This window comes from Tupaia chinensis, unplaced genomic scaffold (assembly GCF_000334495.1).
Source record: "Tupaia chinensis unplaced genomic scaffold, TupChi_1.0 Scaffold000527_1, whole genome shotgun sequence".
NCBI classification, from domain to species: Eukaryota; Metazoa; Chordata; class Mammalia; order Scandentia; family Tupaiidae; genus Tupaia; species Tupaia belangeri.
The window spans coordinates 6,623,569-6,640,783 of record NW_006160040.1 but is presented as its reverse complement, the minus strand read 5'-3'; the positions used below and the strand labels follow the sequence as shown (position 1 = coordinate 6,640,783).

At 38.1% G+C, this 17,215-nt stretch overlaps 1 protein-coding gene across 3 annotated transcripts in view; it reads left to right on the top strand.

Moving 5' to 3' along the window:
• REV3L (REV3 like, DNA directed polymerase zeta catalytic subunit) overlaps window positions 1–17,215 on the top strand; it is a 123,667-nt gene that overhangs the window by 96,334 nt on the left and 10,118 nt on the right. For all 3 annotated transcript variants that reach the window (XM_006157005.3, XM_014591040.2, XM_014591038.2), the window contains 4 exons: window positions 3,227–3,341; window positions 11,917–12,054; window positions 14,059–14,249; window positions 15,166–15,412. In XM_006157005.3, the coding sequence (XP_006157067.1) occupies window positions 3,227–3,341; window positions 11,917–12,054; window positions 14,059–14,249; window positions 15,166–15,412 (691 nt within the window). The remainder of the gene's footprint in view (window positions 1–3,226; window positions 3,342–11,916; window positions 12,055–14,058; window positions 14,250–15,165; window positions 15,413–17,215) is intronic.

Sequence of the window (17,215 nt, the reverse complement as noted above, 5' to 3'; positions counted from 1 at the left end):
GATAGATAGATAGATAGATAGATAGATAGATAGATAGATAAATAGATAAAATAATTATTAAAAAAAAAACAACACTTGGGCAAAGTGCATGCTTGCCCAAAATCCTAACATAATAGAGAAGTGGAGAAGAGATTGCAGTGTGACCATGCACCATCGAGGGTGCTTTTCCTTTCTCCTCCTTCCTTTCTCTCTGTCTCTCTATGGTGAGCATACACCCTCTGGCAAAAATAAATATTGTAAATAAAAATAAACAGTTTTTGAAGGACAGCTGCCAAGGCTATGAGTGGTTAATGTTTCACTATGCCCCCAAATCTGTTGACATTCTCCTAAGAAATGTGCACATAGGCAAATATAGTTTTTCATTTGATTCTAGAGTTCATAGACTTCTTCAAACCCATTATTTATGGACTGGAAAAAAATAGGACTGCCTATGAACCCTGAGTTAATAACACCAACCTGCTTGTTGTTTTCTTTATTCTAATATTTTTCAGGGGCCAGTTATTTGTGTAGCATCTTATCTGTATAGCTCATTCAGGTTCTTCTAGAATATAAGTATTATGCATATTTCTTGGAGCCTAACATTTTTTTCCCATTTAAGGCTTAGAGTCACAGTGTGATTATATTACAAGCACTTGCCTTAGGACCTCTAATCACTTTACAGTCCAAAAGAACAATAAGAGATAATATTTCCAATCAGTAACAATAGTTTGTAAGTAGTCTTTGAACAGCACTTAATCTTTTCCAGTTTTTTTAAATGTTTGAATAATTAACATAGTTATGTTTATGCTGAATTAGACTGTGCCTCATAGCAACTGTTTTATTACCAGCAGGTGGAGACAGTTTCAACTTATTCAGGCCCTAATTACCCTTATTTTCTACTGTTTCTTATCAAAAGTCACTTCTTAGTTTGGCTTTAGGTATTTCATTAACCTTAAAACTACTTCTGCTGGGTATACTGCAAAATTGAAATTACTAAAATGTAGTTCTGCATCTTCTTAGCAGAACTCCTTACAAAATATTTTGAGAAGAGAGCATTAAACATTTAAATCATTTATTTTAATTCAGGATCTATGCAGGCCAGTCATTGACAATACACAGAATCAGAAATTGTCATCAACTTACTGTAGTTATGTTGTTTACTCTTTAAGATCATTTAAGAATTCAAGCAGGGACCAGCAGATGACGTAATTGTCATATTGCTATACTTCCTCGTAGTCAAGTCCCAGACCTGATGGCTTAAAACTCATGCTGGGCGCATGAATTTCCTTGGCCCAAAATCCCAAGAGGAGAAGGGGTTGTAGTGTAACTATCTCCCCAGGGGGATGTGTTCTTGCTTTCTGTATCTGTCTCAGTTTCTCCAGCAAGCTCCTGCGCCCTTATAGGAAAAATCTCTCTAAAAATAAAATAATAAAAGTAAAAAGAAAAACAAAACTAGAATGTCAGAACTGGATGAGGACCTTGATATTATTTAGGCCAACAATTTTCATGCTGCTCAGAGGAACCCTATGAGGCCTTACAGTGTGCCTCAGGTGGTGCTTGGAGCAGATTCCCCTAGGGTAAGAAATTTTTAAAGCTCATCTAACTAGTCAATAATGAAACCATAATTGGCACTCAGTGTTTTGATTCCTAGCTAGTGCTTTCCTTCTGTATCAGATTTCAGAGTTATATGATCCCAATCAAGGAAATGTATTTGCAGTGTCATTAGAACTTTTGATTCCCACACACTACTTGATCCATTAAACAAATGTTTATTGAAATCTTTATGAGAGCAATTCACTACAGGACATGCATTCTTAATGATACAAATATTTCTTTCACCCTAGCAGAGTACAAATAGGTTCTTGGTGGGCAAACAAAATCTTAGTACAAGTTTAGGGCCCAAGAGAGCTCAGTTCTTCCCTAACAATAGTTTATTCTTTGATAATTACTTTTGCTTATTAAATTTAATTTCAGTTTCATTTTTTTCTTTGAGAAGTCACTAATGATAAAAAGTTGAGAAGCACTGCACTAGGGATAATAGGTGATGCTTGATAGAGTGGAAACGTGTTCTCAGCTGAGAATGATTCTATTTCTATTTAGTAATAGTAATTCAAATAATTATTTAATAATGGTTCTCAAAAATATTTACCCCACCCAAGTAGGATATGATCTACTCTTAACAGTGATTGAAACTCTGTAGTAATGGTTCTCAGGCAGGACATTTGACAAGACACATGCTTCTAGGGCAGCAGAGGGATGGCAAGGAGCTACAATCAGAATCTCTTGAGAAATTCACCCAAGTATAATTAAGAAAAGCCTTCCAGGTAGGACCAGCAAATGGCATAATGGTTACATTGCTGGACTCCCATGTAGTCTACCACAGTTCGGGTCCTGAACTCGGTGGCTTAAAACTCATACCAAGGGACTGGCAGGTGGCGTGGTGGTTAAAGGTGCTGGATTCCCATATGGCTGACCACAGTTCGAGTTCTGGACCTGGCAACTTGCTTTTTGTCTTTCCCTTTTTCTCTTTCTGTCTCTTTCTCTGGTCAAATAAATAATAATAACAAATACAAATAATTAAGTAAGTAAATAAATAAACTAACTAAACTCACATCGGGTGTGTGTGTGTGTGTGTGTGTGTGTGTGTGTGTGTATGCATGCCCAAAATCCCAATAAGAGAATGGAGGAGAAGGTATTACAGTATGGCCATCCCCCCCCCACCCCCGGGGGGCTGATTTTAGAGAGATTTTTGCTATAGAGCCCATGTGATTACTGGAGAGACAGAGACAAATTACAGAAGTGTGTTTTTTAAATTGGGTGGTGCAGGAAGGAACTTTCATCCATATCACAATTAAATTTTCTATTGCTTTAGAAGCATATATTCTCTTATTTTTATGATGGACTTAGCTGAGTACCATACAAAGCCTTAAATGTCTAGGGATGATCCAAGACCACCTATAACTACAATATCTGAGCTGGTCTGCATGTAGCTAAGCTTGAAATACTGGATGTCTTAAAGATCTATAATGAGGTATATCATGAGTTGACAAGGGTAGCGTGATAAAACAGCAAAGTTTAAATAGGAAGCAACTTAAGGAAGAGTGAGGAGGGGTAGTGGAAAGGTTTTCTTTGGTATTAGACAGAGTATTAACCAGGAAGGTTTACTCTTAATGATTTTGTTGTTGTTGTTGTTGTTGTTGTTGTAACGACTTCCTCATTAACCCTGCTGTACTTTTAATCCCTTTAGTATGTTTGTGCTACTAAAAGGAGCCACTAAGGAGCAGTCCTTTAAGATTGGTCAGGAAATTGCTGAAGCTGTAACCGCTACCAATCCTAAACCAGTGAAATTGAAGTTTGAAAAGGTAAGAGTAATATAATGCTAATAATCACACATAATATTCACATACATTCTAGAGATTTCTGACTCATTCAGTGTGTTTTCGGTCACCTTAACAATATATGACTTGGGGCTAGCAGGTGGCATAGTGGTTATGGTGCTGGACTCCCACATGGCCGACTGTAGTTCAAGTCTTGGACCTGGTGGCTTATTGTCTCACTTTCCTTTTCTCTCTCTCTCTCTCTGACTCTTTGTGGTCAAATTAAAACAAATATAAGTAATAACAACAAATAAAGTTAAGTAAATTGTGTGTATATATATACATACACACACATACATACATATATATATATACAGATCTATAAAAGTATAAGTTTTAACTATTTTTTTAGTTTTCTATCATTTTTGTAATGTCCTTATTAAGGAAATGCAAAGGTTATTCCAGTTACTGTTGCTGTTTAGCTCACCTCTCGAAACTTAATGATATAGAACTACCAGCATTTCATTCTGCTCACAGATTTCATGACCCAGGAATTCAGAAAGGGTACAGTAGGGGTGGCTGGTTCATTGCTCTGCCACTTCTAGGTCCTCAACTGGGAAGATGTAAAGGCTGGGTGTAACTCAGCCAACAACTAAGGGCCGAGATCATCTCAAGTGTGCTTATTCTTAGGTCTGGTGGTTGGTGCTGGCTGCTGGTTGGGATACACCTGGAACAGCTACCTACTGCCTTTCTTCAGGGCTGCTTGTTCTTCCTCACAGCATGATGGCTGTTCTAGGGGTGACCGGCCCAAAGAGAAAAAACACAAAAGCTATCTTGCTTTTTATGACCCAGGCTCAAAGTCCCACAGAGTTACCAGCCTCTCTAGATTTAAGAGGAGGGAACATAGACCTAAACTATTAATGTAAAGAATCTTAGACATACATTATAAGACTGTGTAAAATTAGAGATACTCATTCTCTGCAAAATGCAGTCTGCCACAGGACTTTCTGCTCTTTTCACTTACCTTTAGATAGCAAATATATATTTACTTCTATGTAAAAATACTAAACCTAGTAGTTCTGTGTAGTACAGAGAAGCATATAACACTGTACTGCCCTCTAAGAGCTAGCAGTCCCCACAAAAGTATTTGAAATGTATAAAAGTAAACTCTTTGATTGCAAAATTATGAGAAGTCTCATAAAAGTAGTCTTTGTATTCACTGTAAGGACACAAAAAAAAGAAATTGTGGCCTCTTGGACTGAATAGGAGACTCTTTGTAGGAGGTAACATTGCACACTCTACTGGAAAATGGTTCTAATTTCAATAGGCAGCCCTGAGGCCACAATCATTCTGCACTGAAAAAAGTGGCATGTAGAAGGATGTGAGGATGTGGAGCTTAAAAAATAGCACTATGAGAAACCAACAAGTGGCGTGGTGGTTGAGACACTGTACTCCCGAACATGGCCGACCATGGTTTAAGTCCTGGACTTGCTGGCGCGTGCGCTCGCGCGCACGCTCTCCCTCTGTCTGTGTGTGTGTGTGTGTGTGTGTGTGTGTGTGTGTGTTTCTGGTCAGATTTTAAAAAAAATAAATATTTTTTAAAAGTACTACAGTAATATCGAGTAGCAGGTTATAACTTTGGAAAAATGAAGTTGAGACCAGACTGTAGTGTATTGTGAATGTCAATCTGAAGTATTCAAACTTCATTCAGTGAATAGTATTGTGCTAGTCTGTTTGTGCTGCTATAACAGAATACCATAGACTGGAAAATCTATAGAGAACAGGAATTTATTTTTCACAGTTTTAGAGGTTGGGAAGTTCAAAATCAAGGCAGTAGCATCTTGTTAAGGATTGCCCACTTGCTTTCTTCCTTCCTTTTCTTCCTTCCTTTCTTTGCTAGAGGGTACACACACAAGCTGGAGGAAGAGAGAAAGAAAGTGAAAAAGCACCCCGTAAGGGGGATGGCCACACCACAGTTCCTTCTCCATTTCTCCTTTAGGTAATATTGGGCATGCACACACGCACCTGCCCACTGTGTTTTTTGAGAAACTGGGTCTGGGACTCAAACTGAACAGTACGCTATGTGGGATCCAACTACCTTAATCACCATGCCACTGCCTGGTCTGAGGGCCTTCTTATTGCATCCCTATGTAACAGAGGTAGAAGGGCAAAAAGGGATGAACTTCCCCCTTCAAACCTTTACAAGGATACGTAATGACATTCATGAGGGGAGTAGCCCTATTGTGTAATTGACTCTTGAAGGCTCCACATTTCTTCTTCTTTTTTTTATTTTTGGAGAGTTTTCTGCTATAAAACATGTGCACTCGCCAGAAAGCCAGAGAGAGACAGAGAAACAGAAAGTGAGAAATCACCCCCCGGGGAGGATGGCCATGCCCCAGTCCCTTCTCCTCCATTCTCCTCTCGGGATCTTGGGCGGGCACACACGCACGCATGCGTGCCCAGCGTGAGTTTAAGCCACTGGGTACGGGACTTGAACCACAGTCGACTACATGGGAGTCCAGTGACATAGCCATTACGCCAACTGCTGGTCCCCCGGCCCCACCTTTCAATTCCATCATTTTGGTAGTGCTTGAATTTTGGAGGAGAGACATTTAAATCATAGCAGTTATCAAGCGAGACAGCGATGTGATCGGAACTATTTGGAGAGTATTAGCCTCTCAGTAACGTACAAGATGGATTGGGAAGAGAACAACCTCAAGACAGAATGCCTCTTACAAGCTATATGGCCTTAACTAGTGAAATTACATTAGGGAAAATAAAGGACAATGTGAGAAATACTGAGAAAGAAGGATGTGCAAGAGTTAGATGTGATTGATTTAGGGCAAATGTGGAAAGGATAGAAGAGGAAGAAGAGTCAAAGATGACTCCCAAATATTTACCTTAATGTAGCTACTCTGAATTGTGCCAAAAGAGATTCAAAGAGAATTCAGGAAGCCAACAGGTAGTGTTGGCCTCCCACGTGGCCATCTGCAATACAAGCCCTGGACCCAGCAGCTTAAAAATTACTCCATGTGTATGCTTGCTCAAAATCCAAAGAGGAGAATGAAGGAAAAGGGATTGCAGTGTGGCTATCCTCTCCCCAGGGAGTAATTCCTTACTTTCCTTCCTTCTAGCTCTTTTCTGTGAGTGTAAATACCCTATGGCAAAAGCCTTTAAAAAAGAGAGAGGGAACTCAGATATGGTATTTACCCTGAAGGATGAGCATTCGAATTGGGAAAGAGAAAGGAGAGTAAAGGTAGAAAACATAGTGATGGATGCTGTTTTAAAAATATGTATATGATGCTGTGGTCACTCAGCCCATCTGATAAAGTGAAAAGCTTGGTGTGTTTGGAGAATAGCATACACAACAGTGTACCTGATATAACTCACATACTAAACATAAGAGCAAAAACTACAAAACTCCTCAAAGGAAACAAATATTTGTTTAAAATTATGATGCATATTTTCATGATGAATATTGAACTGTAGTTCTATATTTTGTATTGTCTGGATTTAGAGCAAGAAAATACTGCCCTTGTAAACTGAGTTAGACATGTTCTCCTATTTTCTGAAAGACAAAATGTGAAAGATTGGTACTATTTTTTTCTTCCAGTGAAAACATCTAGAGACAGAATTTGATTTGGAAGAAGGTTTTTAATTACAAATTAAACATCTTTAATAGGTATTGCATTATTCAGACACTTCTCATGTCTGTTTTGATAACTTTTGTTTATCAAGGAATTGTCCACTTCTAAGTTGTCAAATGTATTTGCATGAATTGTACATATTTCCTTTTTTAAAATAATTATTTAATTTTATTCATTGTCATTATCTTATTTGACTTTTTTTTTTTTTTAAAGTTGACCAGAGAGAAACAAAGAGAGGGGGAAAGAGAGAAAGCAAGCCACCAGCCAGGTCCAGGGATTGCACTTCAGTCTGCAATGTGGGAATCCAGCCTCCCTAACCATCATGCCACCCGCCGGCCCCCTGTTCATATTTTCTTATTGTGAATTATTGGATCTTTCGTAGCAGCCTTCTTTCAATGATAATTTTTATTGTTATTTTTCCCTTTTTGTTGTTCATTGTAGTGGAGGTTTATCAGTTTCCTGAACCTTTTGAAAAAACATTTTACTAATCTGCATTCTGTTATTCCTTCCTCTGCTTACTTTGAGCTTTGTGTGCTTTTCTTGTCTTCATCATTTGGAAGCTTGATTCACCCTGATTTTAAAGGGATCATTTTTTTTTTTTTTTTTTTAAGAAACATTTTCTTATTTATCTATTTATTTCTTGTGATTTTCAAGCTGCTGCGTCTCAGACTCAGACCATGGTCAGCCATGTGAGAATCCATGAAAACTCGCGCTGGGCGTGTGTGTGTGCGTGCCCAAGAGCCCGAGAAGAGAATGGATTGCGGCGTGGCCATTCCCCCTGGGGGGTGATTTCTCACTTTCTATCTCTCTATCTCTGTCTGTCTGGTGAGCGCACGTGCTCTATAGCAAAAACCTCTCCAAAAAAAAGAAACAAAGATTTTTGCTATAGGGTATGTGCACTCGCCTAAGAGACAGAGAGAGAGAGGGAGTGAGAATCACCCTCCAGGGGGATGGTCATGCCTCAGTCCATTCTCCTCTAGGGATTTTGGGCACACATGAACATGTGCATGGCATGAATTTCAAGAAACTGGGTCTGGGACTCAAACTGCAGTCAGCAATGTGGAAGTCCAGTGCTACAACTGCTATGCAACCAGCTGACCCCTAAGGAAATCCTTTTTTTTTTTAAGAGAGAGGTTTTTGCTACAGGGCATGTGCACTCACTGGAGAGACAGAGAAAGGCAAAGAGACAGAAAGTGAGAAATCATCCTGGGGAGACAGCCACGCTGCAATCTCTTCTCCTCCATTCTCCTCTCTCAGTATCTTGGGCACACATGCACATGTTCCTGGCATGAGTTTCAAGTCACTGGGTCCAGGAATCGAACCATGATCGATTATTTTAAAATTTTCCTCAACACTGGTTTAGCTGCAAGTTTTTCTTTTTTATTGTGATTTCTGGTTTACACATAATCTTATAGCTTTGTGAAGTACAATATGGTTTTTCAAAGTTTCTATATAGTGTATATTAATCAAATCAAGGATATAATCATATCTTATTAGACTTTGAACATTGTATTAGTTGTACACAGTCATCTTATTTGATGCTAGTTTTTTTCAAGTATATATTAAATTGTCAGTGACTTTTTACTCTGCTGTGGTGCATCATTTCATAACTTATTTCAGAGTGTATGTAAAAAATAGTAACAGAGCTACACATTTTGATATCTTGTGTTTCCATTGTTCATTTGCTTTGATAATAATGACTCATAGGTTATTTAGAAGTATATCATTTTTAAGTTCCAAATATTTAGAGATACTCCAGTAATCACTTTATTATTTGTAATTTAATTGCATTGTGTTCATCAATCTGTATAATTTAGTGCATTGTTTTTAAGTTTACTGAAATTTGTTGCTTGGTTAGTCAAGTATAGTCTTTCTTAGTAAATGTTCCATATGACCTTGCAAAACTATGTGTATTCTGATTACTGGGTACAGTGTTGTATAAATGTTACTTAGGTTAAGTTAACTGTTAGTATTGAAGTTGTCTATATTCTTACTGATTTTCTGTCACTAAGAGAGCAGGCCAGCCTCGTGGAACAGTAGCTGAGCACTGTGCAGAGGGAGTAGGATCCCACATGGCCAAGTTCTGGATGATGGCATTATGCCAAATGCACAAGCATAAGTGCTCAGAATCTTGGCAAAATGGAAAAGTGGAGGGGGAATTGTGGCACGATCAGGCCCCTTTAAGGGTTGCTTTTTCTCTTCTTCTCCCTCTCCTCTGCTCTCTGACTCTCTCTGTCTCTCTTCCTCTCTCTCTGGCACACGCAAGCACCCTCTGGCATTAGAGAAAAAAAAAATAGAAAAAAAAAGACAATGTTAAATTCTCTGATAATAATCATGGATTTCCTTATTTCTTCCTTTTATTTTTTAATTATTCTTTTTGTTCTATCGCTTGTATTTTGAAGTTTTCTTTCTTTTTAATTGCCAAAGAACATGTGTATTCTCTTGGGAAAGAGGAGGAAAATACCCACCCAATGGGGCGTAGTAGTCACATTGCAGTCTCTTCCCCATTTCTCCATCCTGTTGGAATTTCAAACATGAACATTCTTAACCTGGTGTGGTTTTTCAATCTACAGGGGCAAGATTCAAACCACTGTCAACTGTGCAGGATCTAGCTCCCATAATCACTAGACTATGTGGCTAGCCCTTGAAATTTTCTTAGTAGGTGCATACACATTTAGAATTATATATGTTCTTGATGAGTTGATGCTTTTATCTTTGATAATATTGCTCGTCTTCAAATGTACTTTTTCTGGTATCAAAGTAGTTACCTTAAGCTTTCTTTTGATTACTGTTATCAGCATGTATAGGTGGCCCACCATATCCATGGGCTCTGCATCCACACATTCAAACAACATCAGATTAAAAAAAGATTTTCAATAGGTTGCATTAGTACTAAACATGTACAGACTTTTTTTCTTGTCATTATTCCCTAAATTCAGAATAATAATTGTTTACATAGCATTTATGTTGTATTAGTAATATAAGCAATCTAGAGATGATTTAAAGTATAGAGGAGGATATGGGTAGGTTATATGCAAATATTAGGCCGTTTTATATCAGAGAGTTCAGCATTTTCAGATATTGGTATCTACAGGGGTTCCTGGAACCAATCCCCATGGGTGCCCACTGGATGATTATATATCTTTTTCTTTCTTTTTATTTTTAACCTTTGTACATCCTTATGTTAAAGTACATTTTTCTCTATTTTTGTAGATGTTTTTGCCTTAGGGCACGTGTGCTCACTGGAAAGAGAGAGAGATACTAACAGGGAAAATGAGAAATCATTCCCTGGGGTGGTGGACAGGCCGCAATCCCTTCTCCTCCATTCTCCTCCCTGAATCTTGGACACCCACGCACACACACCCTGCATTTCAAACCAGGACTCAAGCCAGGTCAGCCATGTGGGAGTCCAGCCTTGTAGCTCCTGTGCAATCTGCTGACCCTTCTAAAGTACATTTCTTTTTGTTTGTTTGAGTTCGCTTTCTCATTGTTGTTGTTGTTTTGAAGAATTATTTAACTTTATTTATTTAAATTTGACCAGAGAGGGAGAGAGAGGGAAAGGGAGAAAGCAAGCTGCCAGGGCCAGTACTCAAACTGTGATCAGCCATGTGGGAGTCCAGTGCCCTCAACCACCACACCACCTGCCAGCCCCTATTTGTTTTTAAGAGAGACTCTTGCTATAAGGCACGTGCACTTGCTGGAGAAACAGAGACAAAAAGCGAGAAATCACCCCCAGGAGGATGGCCACACTGCAATCCCTTCTCCTCCATTCTGGCATACCGGCACATGTGCCTAGCATGAGTTTCAAGCCACTAGGTCCGGGACTCAAACCACAATCAACATTTTTAATAGGTAGCTTGTAGTTGAGTCTTTTTTATCTGGTCTGATCTATTTTGCCTTTTAAATGGAATGTTTGGGCCATTTACATTTAATGTGAGTATTGAAAACGCTTTCACATTCCATAAAGTATATATTTCAAAACAATATATTGTACATAATAAATATATATAATTTTTATTTGTCAGTATAAAAATAAAGTTTGGGGTTAGAAGAAGGGACGAAAAAGGCACAGACCATTGGTCCAGGAGTTTCATTTCAAAGAATTTATCCTACAGATTAATTTCAGCAAGATATTGATTCTGAAAGATTGAAAACGTCTTCATAGCCCAAACTAGATAATTGGTTCCATAAATTGGTATGGACTCCTGAGAGGCTACAAAACAAAATGAGCTTTCTTTTTTTTTTTTTTAATTTAACTTTATTTATTATTATTATTTTCCAGTTTGATCAGATAGAAACAGAAAAAGAGAGAGAGGGAAAGTGAGAAAGCAAGCCACCAGGTCCAGGACTTGAACCGCAGTCAGTCATGTGGGAGTCCAGCACCTTTACCACCATGCCACCTGCCAGCCCCACAAAATGAGCTTTCTGTGCTATGATAGAATGTTCTCCAAAATAAACTATTAAATTACATAAGCAAATTTCAGAGTGGTATATAAGGCAAGGTAACGATTGTGAGGAGAAGAGCATATAAGTACATGTATTTGCATACAATGTCTCCGGAAGAATACACAGAAAACCAGTAATAGAATGTCTCCAGGGAACAGGATGAGGAGGCTAAGGGACTTTTCATTTTATCCTCTCAGAACTTTTCCATTTTGTACCATATGTAGGTATTACTTAAAATGTTTTTTATTGTTTAAAAAGATATGACTAGTGACTTTTGAGAGAGCAGTGTCAGTTGAAATTGGAGCAGAGTTGGTAGTACCAGAAAAGCAGTGAGCGAGTGGTAAAGTAAGAGAGAGTTCATTTTGTGTCTTTTCATCTCCAGGTGTTAGTCTTGAATTTGGCCCTAAATGAAACTGAGAATTTTTTCATAATTAACATTTGATTAAAAAAAGCAGAGAGACAAAAATAAAACAATTGTGGTAAAGATAAAATGGTTATTGAGAGGCATTTTGTTAATTTCACCATAGGTTTATTTGCCCTGTGTTTTACAAACAAAGAAGAGGTATGTGGGTTACATGTATGAAACACTGGATCAAAAGGACCCGGTATTTGATGCAAAAGGAATAGAAACAGTTAGAAGAGATTCCTGCCCTGCTGTTTCGAAGGTAATTTTTTTTCTGTTTTGTCTTTTTATCTGTGAGAAATAAGTGACTAAATAATCTGTTAAAAATATTAGGTTGTCAGAAAAGTCATGAAGTATTTTTGTTTTTTTATACAAAAATATATCATGACTTTCCCAACGACCCAATATAACTCCTTAAGCACACATCTAGGTAGAAAAACTATATTCTATATAACTAAAGGAAGAACTGTATGAATTTTGAGAATTTTATTTCTAATGAAAACTATTTATTTATTTTAATCCTTAGTTTCTGATTTCTTCTCCCTACCTTACATTTTACCAAAATTGCTAAAAAGTAGTATGTGAACTTAAAAGTGTTTCCTGCCTGTCACCTGGAGATAATATATACTGTCATCTAACAGTTCCCAAAAGCTAGGGAGCAGGGAAAAGAAAAGAAACTAACAGAAATTAATATAATCCATCCCAGATTAACATAAATTTCCTTTACTTTGGTTATCCCGTGTAAATTATGAAGATTCTGAATAGTGGCAATGTAAATTACCCAAATTTCTCAATAACAGTAATTTGAATCATAGTATTTTATTTTATTCTTTACTCAGGCCCAGATTTCTTCTATGGAAAACCAAAAATAAATAGTATAAATGGAAATATACTCTATATACTGAGTTTTATGAGAGTATTAGGAGCATAACAAGTTGACTTAATGTATTATATAATATACAAAATATGTAAATTGGGGATATACAGTATCATTCTTTTCTGCCAAAGGGCGCATGCACTCACCAGAAAGAAAAAGAGAGAGAGAGAGAAGGTGACAAAGCACTCCCCATGGGGAATGGTTATACTGCAATCCCATCTCCATTTCTCCCTCCTTTCAGGATGTTAGGCTTGCATACACACATGCCTGGCTTGTTTCTCAAGCCACTAAATCCTGGTCTCAAACCATGTAGTCTACCATGTGAGATCCTGCTACCTTAACCACCACACCACCATTCAGTACATCCTTTTTTTGTGAGGATTGTACTTAAGCTAAACTGACAAACTTACTGTATATATATACATAGGTTCTAATATTTAGAATGAGATAACAAAATTTTTACTCAGAACTACTTAAAATTCAGTTGACTACATAAATCCACTGCACATAGATTGACTGCATTTCCTAGAAGTATTTCCAACACAGAACATTCTTTGTTTTTAATCAATACTATCAAAAGGCAAAAGGCAGCATACAGGGAGGTCTACAGGTGGGGGACCAAAGGAGGGCTGGGCATGAGCCATTTGAGCACATCCTTAGATCTGACAGCCCAGAGGTAAAGGGGAAAAAACAGCAAAAGACTGATTTTTATTTGACTGCTTGGTTATATTTAAACTTCTCTCTATACTTTCTATAACTGAATCAGGTCCTTTTTAAAAAGTTAATACAAAAATTACATTTGGCCCACCATGGTGATGTGCAGGTAGCACCACCATTTAAGACACTGGAAGATGTATGGAAGGTCCAAGTTTGTTTCCTGTGCCAACCTGAAAATCTGGGCAGTTTTACATGCCTATAATCCTAGCTGATTGGGAGGCTAGAGCAGGAAGACTGTAACAGTCTTGCTGGAAGGAAAAATGGCCTATCCCTGTCTTTCTCCTTTTCTCCCTCTCTCTCATAAAGAAAAAAAAAAAAAAATAGAAGAAATCATGGTTTTTTTGTGTGTGCTTAGAGTGTATTCACTATTTAAAGAAAAAAATTAAATGATTAAAATTGCTTATCACATGCCAAATGTTTACCTGTATATCTTTCTAATAGGATCTTCCTCAAATTTTATGATATCCTATTTTTAAAACTGGCAAGCTATATAAAGTCCCCAAAAGGTTTTCCAACGTCCAATCATTTTTATATCCTGTCATTATTATACACAGAGTGTTTCGGCAGATCAGCAAGTTACCCAGTAGTTACACAGTTGAATATATGATAATGATGGTGACACAGCAGGGGATATTTTATCTTTTTGTGCGTATCTTTTTCCGTTTATTTAAGATACTCGAGCGTTCTCTAAAGCTGCTATTTGAAACGAGAGATATAAGTCTAATTAAACAGTATGTTCAGCGACAATGTATGAAGCTTCTGGAAGGAAAGGCCAGCATACAGGATTTTATCTTTGCCAAGGAATACAGAGGAAGTTTTTCTTACAAACCGGGAGCTTGTGTGCCAGCACTTGAACTTACAAGGTAACGATATACACAATAGCACAACACTCTGCACTTAGCCAGTATAGTCCTGGGATTCTGCGCAAATCTGGAGTAAACGAAAGGCACCTAGTCCACAGGCACAGAAACACAGTTGTTTATTTACCTGCCCACATGAAACCTCACTGAAGGTAAATGAATATCCCCCCACACACACACACTTTATATGCATGGAAGAGAAAATCCTCTTCTGAATTTTTCTTGTAAAACTAAATACAATGAAACTGATCTGACACAGAACTTGAGTCATTTGCTTTTCTCACATCAAAATCAATAGGTAGTCTTTAGTATTGATCTACCAAAGCACTAGATAGTATCATTCTGGAATACTATCCAGCTAAACCAGCTAAATTTCCTTTATCTTTTATTATTAGATTTATGGTAGTTCTTACTCTTAGAGAATGAAAAACATTTTAAGAAGCCAAGTGGTGGCGTAGCAGTAGCACAGTTAAATCCACATGGAAAAAGTCCTAGGCTCCCATCCTATAACTTCCCTGTGCTGGGCAGATGTGCATACCCATGATTCAGATGGCTGAGACTAGGAATGAATCACAGTTTGGAACCCTGTTGGGTGTGCCTCCACCCTCACTTTTCTCTCTCTTTCACGAAAGAGAGAGAGATTGATAGATTAAACTTTGAAAAAATATTAAGGCAGTCAGTATCTGCCATCTCATGTTATTTCCCACATAGCAATGATGTATCAAGTAAATATGAAACTCACAGCATCCACACTTAGTGCCAACTAAGTGAGATGTATATAGTTCTCAGAGAAGTAGTAACTCATTTGAAGGTACCTCATGTAGATTTCTTATGCCTTTTTATTGTTTAATTCTGATGTAATTTGCTGGAAAGATGCCTTCTATGACAGTCTTTGTGTATTTCATTTGCATTTGAATAGGAAAATGCTTACTTACGACCGGCGCTCTGAACCTCGAGTTGGGGAGCGAGTGCCATATGTCATCATTTATGGGACTCCCGGAATACCACTTATCCAGCTGGTAAGGCGCCCAGTGGAAGTCCTACAGGATCCAACTCTGAGACTGAATGCCACTTACTATATCACCAAGCAGATCCTTCCACCCCTGGCAAGAATCTTCTCGCTTATTGGTATTGATGTCTTCAGCTGGTATCATGAATTACCAAGGGTAAGCCTACTAAAGCATGTACTATAACTACAAAGATTTCAAATTTCCAGTACAGCTAAAGATTTATTGATCTACTATGAGAGAGGCAAAACAGATTCTGCATTATCCTGAACTGGCACTGATGTCATACTGGTCTAGTCTCCCGTAAGAGAAACTTGTAAGTTTTCCACAAACACTTTCTCACCTTATATTAGGTTAGACAAATGATAGTACATGTTACTGGGTTGCTGGAAAAGTCGTGACACATTTCTGCATAGGACAACATAGAAGAAATACATCATGGTTTTTCTGACAACCCAATAAAATAAATCCATAACAATTTCAATGGTGATCAGGTACAGTATAACTCAGAATAAAAACTAGCTAATAGAATATAAATGGAGGCAGGCCAATAGGTATCGTGGTGGTTAAGAGCACTGGACTCCCACATGGCCAACCATGGTTCACGTCCTGGACCTGACAGCTTGCTTTCTCACTTTCTCTCTCTCTCATTCTGTCCCTCTCTGATCAAATTAAAATAAATCAATGAGTGAATAAATAAATAAAGTTAATTTTAAAAGGAAAGAAAATAAATGGAGACGGGACTGACAGGTGGCATGGTGATTAAGGGTGCTTGACTCCCACGTGGCCAACTGCAGTTTGAGTTCCAGACTTGGTGGCTTGCTTTCTCACTTTCCCCCTCTCTTTCTCACTCGCTTACTCTTTTCTTCTATGGTCAAATTCAAATAAATAAATGAATAAATGAAATAAAGTTAAATTAAAAAATAATTCTTAAAAGAAAAAGAAATGGAGACAAAAAGTTCTTCAAAATGAATGTTTAAGAAATGTAAAAAAAAAAAAATAGAAATGTGTAAGATACATTATCTACAGTCCTGAAGAAACCAGACCAAAGAAATGTTAAAATAGCACTAGGTGGGGCAGTCCCTGTAGTGTAGTGGTTGAGGGAAGCCAGATCCTACACAACTGACTGTGGTTCGAGTCCTGGCCTCAGTTTGAAGAACATACTGGGCACCTCTGCATGTGTACCCAGAATCTGGACAAGACAGAGAAATGGAGGAGAAGGGATTATAGCATCATGACACCACACTGGAGAGTGTTTTCTCTGTCTCTTTCATTAGCTGTCTTAAGTAGCAGTATGAGAGTCTGCAGTAATGGGATATTTTTATAGGAGAGAAGTCGTTTTTTTTGTTTGTTTGTTTTTGAGAGATTTTCACTGTAGGGCACATGCACTCGCCAGACAGACAGAGAGACAGAAAGTGAGAAATCACCCCCCAGGGGGGGATGGTCACGCCGCAATCCCTTCTCCTCCATTCTCCTCTCGGGATCTTGGGCACGCACACACATACGCCCGCCGTGAGTTTTAAGTCACCGGGTCCAGGACGCGGACCACGGTCGACTATGTGGGAGTCCAGCGACATAGCCATTACACTAACTGCTGGTTCCCAGGAGAGAAGTCGTTTTCATCTACTGGTAAGAATTTGTTAAAATGATTTGCTCAGTCATTGGCTGTTATCTCCAACTGTGAAAAGCAGATGGTATTCAGGCAAACTGACAAAAGTTGATATTCTAATTATTTTTATTTTCTCAGTACTTAAAAGAAAGGAAGGGGCCAGCAGGTGGCATAATGGTTGAGGGCACTGGACTCCCACATGGCCAACTATAGTTCGAGCCCCAGACCTGGCAGCTTGTTTCTCGCTTTCTCTCTCTCTCTTCCTCTCTCTCCCTTTCTTCCTTTCTGGTTAAATAAAAATGAATCAATAAAATTAAGTAAAATAATTCTTTTTAAAAAGGGGAAGGAAAAGA